General features: G+C 43.1%; 1 protein-coding gene across 4 annotated transcripts in view; it reads right to left on the reverse strand.

Annotated features, from left to right (window-relative positions):
* ptprub (protein tyrosine phosphatase receptor type Ub) overlaps window positions 1-9,483 on the reverse strand; it is a 162,452-nt gene extending 152,969 nt beyond the window's left edge. For all 4 annotated transcript variants that reach the window (XM_069693312.1, XM_069693311.1, XM_069693310.1 and 1 more), the window contains exon 1: window positions 9,279-9,483. In XM_069693312.1, coding sequence (XP_069549413.1) covers window positions 9,279-9,348 — 70 coding nt within the window. In that variant the 5' untranslated portion in view covers window positions 9,349-9,483. The remainder of the gene's footprint in view (window positions 1-9,278) is intronic.
* Between the last annotated feature and the right edge of the window lie 1,375 nt (window positions 9,484-10,858).

Below are 10,858 nucleotides of genomic sequence, written 5' to 3' on the forward strand. Positions count from 1 at the left end.
CCCATGAGCCGGCAGCTTTACAGAAGATCACATCACATGGTGTCAGCATTTGTTGAAAGGCTCACTTTCCAAAGCATTTTAAGAATTATCCATGGAAAACCTTTTTAAACAGGTCCATTTTCACCTTTTCAGAGGCAAACTGAGAAACAGAAAGCACAAAATTTGGGCATTACAATCTGTATTACAGAAGACACCCTCTTTTGTTAGACACTTGATTTGGATGAGAAAAAAAAAAAAAAAAAAAAAACTTACCAAAATTACTTGATCAAGGAAAGAACTGGGGTTAGTGCACCAAAGGCTGAAACTCTACTCCACAGACAGACTGTACGACATGAAAAAGCCTCTGGGTCAAGTCGTTCCCCACTTCAATCCCCCGATAAGCCCCTCTTCTCTTGGGGCAATCACCTCCCATTGCCAGCCTCTCTTCAGCTTGTGAGCCGAGTCAGGCAGCCAGCACAGGAACAAATAAAGGTCTTTCAAAATCTGTTTGACGAGTTGTTGCTCAGAAACACCAGGCAGCTCAGCAATCACAAACCCAGGAGGACCCTGGAGGGCCCTGGAGGGCCCTGGAGGGCTGTGGACAGCCGGAGAGCCCTCACGGTGGATTTTTCAAGGTAACTATACTTGAAACTCGGGTGAGAAGATCACCACTTTTCTAGGCCTATATAAACATACCTAATCATCAAAGTCAGGCACTGGCATGACGAGGAATCCTGTAGCAACACAAAGAAAACACAGTGATTTGAAGATAAAGGAACATATGTTCTTGGTCAGGAGCTTGCCCTGTCTTCATCAGTGACTCGCTGTCTAAAAACACTAAGCAGCAAATACAGTTTCATCTCTTTGCCCTGAGGATAATATGCCACCTTGTCATAAGAAATTCATAATGGAAACTGTTTTCTGTGCTGTTAATAAACGTTTTGAATGTGCATACTGCATGCCACAGGAGAAATGGTACAGAGGGACAAAACCATGAACTACTTGCCCCTGAAATGTCTTACAACCATACAAAGTGAATCAGGAGACTTTTCTTGTGCTCAGGATCCCCTGAGCAACTGTTGAAATAGTGGCATGTCAAAGTGAGGAGGATTGTGATGGGAGGTCATGTAGGATGAAAAGGAGAGTTTCAAGAGGAAAAAGACAATAGGCTGACGGTGACAGGCTGTGTTTGAGAAATCAATAGGCTCTGCTTTTGTTCTGTCTCACTTCAACACCTGAATCAGAACAAAGTGTCCAAGGCTGGTCGAGTTCCCAAACTCTCTTTACTAACATCACTTGACAAAAGCTTTTCAACCCAGTCGGCAGTCAGAAACCGGCACATGTCCAAGCACATCGTAGCAAACTGTCAAACTCTGCAGAACCACAGTTTTTAGTTACATTTAAATCACAAACTAATACAGCACCTGCTGCCCAGAGGAGAATGAGGACTGCGTGCATTCTGCAATGTAAAGAAAAATTCTAATGTTTTTTCTTCTAGAAAAACTGGAGTACTAGTGTCTAACTTTCTCTGCATGATACCGTGATGAAACTTTTTACATCGCTGCGGTGGAAACCATACAACCCCGGTGAGTTCAGGGGAGTCTGATGTTTTCACTTCAAATCAAATTTCATAGACTTACAAACTTGGAGACAAACACCTCGAAAACATCATAAATCTTGTCCAATCAATGACAAGGTCAGTCAATGTCACATTCTCCTTAATAATACTTTAAATCAAGTTCTTCTCACATGTTATACGTGCCCAACAGGTTTAAAATCCGCCCTGACTTATCGCCAGCTGGCACCTGTGTCGCCACAGCTGCCATGACCTACCCGTAACCCACCAGCAACAGCAGCTGTCACAGCGGAGTGTCACCACTGTGCCATGAGACGGTGCTGCAGGGAAAAAGAGACAAAATGCCTCCAATTCCACAGCATACAAGTTGTGTAAGCTAGAAACTGCATAACTGAGCAGCTTTTTTTTTAATCTAGATTTCTTGCTGAGCAAGCCTCAAATACTGAGACACTATACATGCTCTGTTACACTTTAATGCGCTTCAATTTCCACCCACTGTCCTAATAAAGTTTATGGGAAAGATTGTCAGTCTAATAAGTTTGAGATAAATCATGTTGATACGTGTTTAAGTTCATGGCTGGGTCTCCGTGAGGATATCTCCGTGCCTAAAGGGACAGGTCAAACCGGAACTACCACTCCCCCTTTGAGAGCGGGCATCATGGCCCAAAGACAACAAAAGCCTGCATCCATTACACAGGCAAGTAGATAAATGTCCTGAGGAGAGTGTTTTGACTTTTAGAGTAGTGTCAGGGGTTCATATCTCACATGGGGGTTTCGCATGCAGGGGACTATACAGGCAGCTGGACAATAGATCAGATCTCGGGACCGCAACCTGACCCAATCCTGAACTTTGACCCCCGCAACCTGAGCATTCCTTACACACTACACACTCCACAATAGAGGACCTAGAGAATCTGGATGTAAAATTTGTTGACACAGAGGAAGGTAAAGAACTGAAACACGGCCAGCGGGCTAAATATAAACTGCTCAGGAGGCTTTCTTTCCTCTGGGCAAGGGATAAGGAGCAGCACTTGCAGCATCAGTCTTGCAGACCCACTTTCTGCAGTCTGGAACCCGCCACCTTAGGGAAGAAAACACAGGGACTGAAACGGCTGCAGCTCAGAGCCCTGCTTATTTCTTTGTTGGATAATCACACATCTCTGTGTGTGTGTGTGTGTGTGTGTGTGTGTGTGTGTGTGTGTGTGTGTGTGTGTGTGTGTGTGTGTGTGTGTGTGTGTGTGTGTGTGTGTGTGTGTGTGTGTGTGTGTGTGTGTGTGTGTGTGTGTGTGTGTGTGTGTGTGTGTGTGTGTGTGTGTGTGTGTTCGAGCTATGCAGTCTCACTCTTTTCAAATCCAGGCTATGAACACTGGCCCATCTGTGTTCAATGACAAATTTCCATGTCCATTATTCAGGTAAAACATGTGCTTTTAAGTGATAATGAGTATAATAGCTCTGTCATTTTAGACCAGTACGTCACCAAGATATTTTGTAGCTTATTTTGTAATATACAGCCTTCTTATGGAAATGAGGCTCCCTCTTTCATGTTTGAGAGGATTTCTACGTTTCTTTTTCCTCCTGCTCTACACAATACTACTAGCATTCCTCTGCTGAAAACCAAGCTTCTCTTATGCGCTTACATCATGCCATCATGCTGGCCAGCTGGCTAATTCCCACTCCGACATCCAACTTGCAGGCCACAGGCGGGATGCCACTTTGATCAAATTTAAGTAAAATGGACTTCCCAGAGTTTGTAAGATCAATACCACATTAATAACACCTGGCTGAGGGAGCTGAGAAATCAGCACTCTGCCAGTATACTGGAAAAGAAGACGACAGGCCAAGGCAGGCCACTGACTGTAAATCTCTCAAGTCTTGGCATCTCTTCCAGGGTGCTGGAAGGTGTCACAGTAAACCTGAGGATCTCATAGTGGCAGCAGCTCAAACCCCTGCTAGCATCAGTGTCAGGGCAGGCTGAGTCACTCAGCACCGTGGGATCTTTTCAGATGGAAAGACTTCAGATTGTGACTTCCTGCTCTTAGAGCCAAACACAGGACTGACAACCACATGCGCACACACGAAGTGCAGCACTGTGCCATGCACGTAGCAAAGGGAAGCTATAAACCTTGTGTGAGAGTATTCCAAGTTATGTCACTTGGAAAACATCAGCACCGGAGTTATACATGTTTTTGCGACCACTTGTACGTGAGCATTTGCGACGTCACCACGGACTTGAGCACAGAGCGCAAATTAATTCAGCAGCAGAGACTCTTGAAATGCTTCAGACAGTCTACAGCAACCAAGCAATGAGCCGGGCGAGGTGTTTTGAGAGACATTGGCGTTTCAAGCGGGACAGATCATCACTGTCCAAGAAAAAGGAGCATCAGGAGCCACCAAGCGGGTTTTCTTTGATATTCTTTGTGTTGTGCATTTTGAATTTTCCCCCAGGGTTAGAGTGTCAACACCCAGTTTAACTGTGACGTTCTGATGCGTCCGACAAGAAAAAATTCAAAGCAAATGACCTGAAGTGTTGCACGATGGCATTTGCACATGACAACACGCCCGCTCAAATGAAAACGCAAAAGATTCTCACCCTCAACAAACCAATTGTCGCTCCACACCACACCCTAACAACAGATTTAGCTCTGTGTGTCTTCTTTCTGTTCCCCAAAAATTGTGCACAAAATTTGATATGCACTCTCTGATCAGGTCCGTGGTGAAATCACAAATGCTCAAATACCAATGGTCACAACAATGGCTGTAATTTAGTTGCTGAGGTTGATCAAGCAATGTAACTTGAAATACTCACTCACAAAGGTTATAGCTTCACCAGGCGATCCACCGTCGTATAGTTATTTACTCTGTTTTCATCAATTTGCTAAAACATTCATAGCATACATCACAGAGTGCATCTTTCAAATAAAAAAAAAAGTGAGTGGTCCATACATTGCTTGGAAAAGAACTGGAATATCCTTAAATTAAATTTGAAGAACCCGGCAGAAAATCAGCAGAAAAATTAAAGAGCGATCGTTTGCCAAATGTTCAGTCAAACATAGAACGGAAGAACTAAAGTGTTTGACTGTATAAGTGAATCAATTCACTTGTATTGGTGAGCTGTTGCCTTGCAAGAGTCTGGTTGCCCTCGTGTTTCACGGTCATTTAACCCTTTTCTATGGGAGGAAATTCATTTTTTGATTCCTCACTTGTTGTTTCTGTGGACTTGTCCTGAGTCCTGACCCCTTAATAACACACTTACAATAAGAGACCTTGACAGGATAATAAGTGTCATGTATAATTATCTCCAATCTGCCTGGTTTCCCTCCGAGTGGTTCCTTTCAGCGCTCTTTGTTGGCCGGCGAGACTTGAGACGAGGGAGCGTGGACACACAGACGAGGCCCAGGCTAAATGGCAGAGGAGGCGCACACAGCGGAAACAATCCCGCTTTAGGGCTTTGCCCTGTTCTCAAAGACAACAACCTGCTCTTTCTCAGCCTCAAAAAAACCATGACTCCCAACCAGTAGCTGACCTTTCTGAAGAGCAAACAATCTTGCACCTGAGCGGGGCACAACTCACAGAGCCTTGAACAAAAATACAAACAAACCTTGGACTGATTTAGAAAACAGAATGGTAACACGTGATAATTAAAAAGAGAACAGCAAAAATATTAAGCAGGATTAATTAAGTAGAACAACCACAAGATAAGTGGGAAATCTCTGCGCACTCAGCAAAGTACAAACTTCAAGGAGCTGCCATACGCGGAAGATGAGAAATGAGAGCAGCTCAAGACAGAGGAAGCGCCTCATCGGATACACGCTCTGTCTGACAAGGAGAAGCGATCATGACACTTGGTATGAAGCAGGATTCCTTGAACACATACTATAGATAGATGTGTTTCATCCTCCAGTCTTATGGCACGAGTAAGCCAATCAGGGCCTGGCTCTAATCCACATAGCTCCACATTACAATAGATCAGAGACAGAAGACACAGGCAGCAGAGCACAGTTCTCTCACAAGCACCTCGTTTAATCACACACACACACACGAAGGCAGAATAGCCGGCGCACACGAGCTCAGCAAAAGTCCTGCTGCGGCCTCATCTGAAAACAAAACATCCTGACAATGTAGCTGAATGAATCCCTCTGTCACTCCCAGTTTCTCTGTCCCAAATTCGTCCCCTCCAATCCCCTCCCTCCTCATTGCAAAGTTTTCCATCTGCTCTCTGAATTACTGCCCGTGATCCCACAAAGATGGAAATCCAATAGTCTTTTCAGGAGCCTGATTTAGGCCCAATCCCCACTGCCCCTCACACGCTTTCCACAGATGGTGGCCTGCCTCCTGCAGGGAACATTTTCACTTGCTGGATTTGCCGCGATTCTGTGTGGTGCGAGGCAACATTTTCTACACGATGGTTACATTTTTTACTCTTTTTTTTTTTTTTTTCCATTCGGTCATATGCTTATTGTGTTGAGCACCTCTAATGGACTCTCAAGAACCATACGTAACGGCTACAAAGAGGCACAGTGCGATGAATAATGGAACAATAACAACCATTTGCAATAAAGAAACTGGTAAAGCAAACATATTTAAGTAATGTAAGACAAATCTTTTGAATTGAATTTGGTAAATGTTAACAATTTTAGTCAGGCAATAAATAGATTAGTCCTCTTTTAATTCTCTATATCCTGTTTAATCTCGTCAGTGTTTTCCTTATGTTTGTTTGCTGCTGTGTCAGCACACCTATTAATGTCTGCTTACATAATGTATGTGGGCTTCTCTCTAATATATTTATCCCCCAGCTGACTATTCTTTTCATTTGCTTCTAAAGGAAATAGTACAAATTTGTGTCATTGAAAGAGTAAATTCCCCTTCCCAAGGTGACACCTTTTCTGGTTTCCTCTGACCTACAGTCCACTACAAAGATATTCAGTTTATTTTCATGTATGTCTAAAAAAAAAAACAAACACACACACACAACAACTTAAAATTTAAGAAGCTCACACTGCAGATTTTTGGCATTTTTGCTTAAAAAAATAACAAAGTTGATTTGATTATCATTGCAGCTCTATTCCCTCTCTGCTTGCATGTGCTGGTGGAGCTCCACAACGTTTCCCAATACTACTGCTGATGTTTATGCAGTGTATACTCGAGGCCCGCAAGTATTATCCATTCCATGCCATACTTTAACTAGACAGTCTGAGCTTCGCAGACCTTTTCATCTCAATCCAAGTGTTATCTTATTCACTGAAATAAGCAAAAAGGATATTCTGCCTGAACTTTAGATCAAACTGGGAAATGACTCATGAGACACGGGATAATGACACCACTCAGTTGACAACATTCGCTGCTTATAGAGGAGACAGATGGTAAGTGAACATCCATTCTAGTCCCATAAGAGACAACAGAGGAGTGAAAGTGTCAGATTGGGTTTCACAACATGAAAAAAAGCACAGAAAACTGGACTCTCATGTCTCCTGTCTCATTGTGCTTAAAAATAATATGTCATATTTATTTTCCTTCTTGTCAACCACACTGCAGTCTGCATACCTCGTAGCCTCTAATCATTTCACTTCCCGTGAACTGACAGCCTGGACTGACCCCAACATAAGCAGGAAAGAGTTATGGAAAATATGGATTAGATCAGGTGAAAAGGGCAAGAAATCCCCACGGAGAGCAGAGTCTTAATTGTTATGAAGCCTTCAAGGTGAAGGTGTGCTCTTCACGCAATCACAGCAATAAGGGCAGCATCCATCAAAGGAGGCACTCTGAAGATTGTGGGAGTCAAGGCTGCATTAATGCTCCTTAGCTTCTTCTGCAGGATGGAGGTAGGTGAAGAAGCATGAAGGGAGTCCGGCCAGGGGGGGATCATGCCACAGAAACAGGCCGTTTTAACGGCTAATGGGAAGGTAAAAGCACAGATGGCGAGGTATGCATCACTCCAGTTAACAAACTAAAAAAGCGACAGCATGTAAATTTTTGTTGACACTCTCACGCAGCGTTTGCGTAGTGGAGCGTTGCTGTTCCATTCAGCTCTTTTAATTACCTGTGTGATTTAATCCTTCATATGTCTCAGCCCATTCCTCTTAATGATGTGCTCCATTCAGCTCTTGACAGCACACAGTCTGCTTGCACAGGTTTGTTGTTTTTCTTTTTTTCTTTGTTGTTGCTGTTGCTTCTTTCACACCGAGTTATACATACAAGTGTTATACTGAGCTTTAGTCGGTTTTCCCATCTCAGGAAACAGTAGCAGTGCCAGAGAAAGATGCAGATACTGGCAGAATTTCAAGTCAATCTCTTCCTGCATGTGACTGGCACTGTGTTGCATTTTGATACGGAGTAGGAGCAGCCTGCAGTGTAAATGTTATCAATACTACTGTCTTATTATCCTGGTTTTATGCTCCACAGGGGTACAATTTTACATGCGTGCGACAGAAATTCAAACAGGCCCAAGTCATTTCAGGCTTTAGACAAAAATACCTCAAATACAGCACTGGAATTACCTGGCATAAAATGACCGAGACATTTCAATGAATAATCAAACCTGATGTTGAAAACAGGAATTAAAATGAAAATGAAAAAGCTCTCTTTCAGATTCCTTTGAAAGAGATTTATTTTCACCACTTCGTCCCTTTTTCCACCTCTCTGATATAGGGCTGATTTTCAATTTTGGGAAGATTTATTTATCTTACTGGAACACTACTGCGAATATTAAATAGGGGGAAGAGAGAGGGGGTGCAGAAATTGCATAAATGTCATCCTTTTATCTAAATTTAAAAAATAAAAATAAAGAAATCTAGTTTATTTGTTCGCAAAACAGAAAAGGGGACCTTAAAGAGTAAAAGCTTTCTTTAAAAATCAATCAGTGTATAATATGTATTATCTTGGAAGATTTCGAGCCGATTTCTGGGCTTTCTGCAGCTTGACAACCCAAAAGACCAGAGGCAGCTCATCACATCAGGAGGGGGGGAAAAAAAAAATCCAGCAGCTTCAACAATAGATCTGACAACTTCCACACATTGCAAGTGACAATTTGGTTTCAATAATCACTGCAATCTCACGCACCACATAAGAGTGTTAACTTTTAAAGAGTGAAAAATGAGGCGTTCAGGAGGAGCTCCAGGTTTCAGTCTCTGGATGTCATCGCAGATTGGTTCAGGCTGTGGGGGATACGAGAGACTGGTGCTCACAAATATTGATAAAATCGCCGAAATGTGGTGCGACAGTCGCTCCTGCCGTTTAAAAGGACAATTTTGTCGCTCTGAATGGAGTAATGTCTAACTTTGAAGCACAATGTCAAACACCTTTTGGACTACCTGGCGCCTTTAAATGTGCTCTGGCGATAACCAAAGGCAGGAGCAGCGTAGCGCAGTGGCTTGTGTTGTTTTGGGAAATGGGAGCCTTTTCCCGGAACACTCACGCAGATGCAGTCGACCTTAATAACCAACATTTTTTTTTTTTTTTTTCTGCAGGCACTTTGAAAACTTGGTGCTTCAGTTTCCAAAGTTATTAATTTGTTTGTTATCCCTGATGGGAGGGCTAATAATGCCCCGTCAGTAAGTCATGGGAAGGGGCAGAAAGCCGCAGATAAATGCGACAGCGTGTTTGCGAACAGGAGCACAAAGTTGGCATCTTAACCAGACTCGCTCCGCTTTCGCTTTCAGAAGAGTTTCATCCGCGAGTAAAAACTTCCCAGCAGCGTTTAGGAGATCGAAATGAGTAAGTGTCTTACCTGTTGGCCCCTCGATGCCATCGGCGTAGATCTGGACAGTCAAAATCAGCAGAAAGGCGCAGGTGTTCATCGTTAAGGTGTTTTAGTCCACTTTAAATGTGCATTCACTCCGAGAGATCCGGACGTGAAAGTAGCAGAGCGGAGCCCATCAATTCCCCCCCCCAATTCTGACTGAGAGGAGTTTCGGAGACACTGAGGGAGACAGGGCAGAGCTAGTTCTGCAAACTGACGTCAGGGTAAACAGTTCAGGGGAGAGATTTTCTTCCTCGGGCCCACTTTCCCTCCCAGCCTCCACTTCTGTGCACATTCAAAGTATGAGCCGGGCGCCTCCAAGTGGCTAAATGCAGCAAGGTCACTGTGGTATTCAAACGTCGGCCAATTTGAGCCTGTCCTTACTTCTTCAAAGTTACATCTGAGGGGTTAAACTGGATTTTCAGGTGAAGCTTAGAATGAGGCTTACATTACAAGTTAAGGTTTGGGGTTGGGATTTGGGTTAGGCAGTTCAGGAGGCCCGGACATTTCAAAAAGTTTGAGACTTTTCATCCATTTATTTCTGTTAAATTACTTCACCTTCATTACTCTTTACCCAGCAGCACAGGTATAGCCAACAGGAGCAGGTGTCTGACAGCAATGCAGAGAAATGTCTTTATTGAAGCCAGCTACATGCCCATCACTATGTACAGGTGTGGTTTTAAACTAAAATGTCACTTCTGCTGTATACGTCATAAATTATTTTCATGTTTTGAAGTCATATCAGCTGTCTGAGGTCGAATAAAAGCCAGTTATACATACTTTCACTAGAAAAAAAGAGATTTTTGTCATGTTCACTGCTGTTTTACAGCCGAGGGGACTAATATATTCAGACAGGTAAGCATTGCCTTCACACCTCCCCTTGACAGATGCAAAGCATATTTCTCCAGATAGTCTGTCAAGTCGTGTGCTTTGAATTTGCATTCGATGTGGGTACATTTTCTTTTCTCTACCCACAGATGTTCCCGTTTGTTGGAGAAACAGTGCAAATCAAAAAATCACGGATGCTATGTCATGTGCAAAGTTCAATGTAACGACGGAGCAGGTGTAAGAACATGACACATGAAAAAAAGACTTGGAAAGTCACAGTGACTTTAAAATATATACATATTTTCCAGGTTGAATGGCATGTCACAGTCTCGTTAAAACCTTAGAGTTGTGTATTTGATTATAAATGATTGGACACTCTTCCCATGATGCACAGCATTTGCTGGTATTTGATTACAGCTTTACGAGGGTTTTGATATTCACCTTTGGAATTAAATATCTTGCGCAAGAGGTGATGTGGCAGCCACTCCCCTCCATGTTAAAACACGACACGGCCGACACATTCAGCTGCAGCTCCAGGACTCCCAATTGGATCAAGATCCCATTATGCCGGCTATTCATCGTTCAGTTTGTTGTTGCGCGTGACCACAAAGCTGTGGATTAAATTAGGGCTAGCCAAATAGACGCATCTAAGGCTTCCTACATGAGAGCACTTTACAGACTCTAATGTTGTTAGACCTGAATGACAGATTAACGATGCATTGCTCTGCAAATTACTTAAT

The sequence above is a fragment of the Brachyistius frenatus genome, unplaced genomic scaffold (assembly GCF_029030835.1).
Source record: "Brachyistius frenatus isolate BFR_SWC_R1_liver_20210118 unplaced genomic scaffold, ASM2903083v1 Contig_14, whole genome shotgun sequence".
Classification (NCBI taxonomy): Eukaryota; Metazoa; Chordata; class Actinopteri; family Embiotocidae; genus Brachyistius; species Brachyistius frenatus.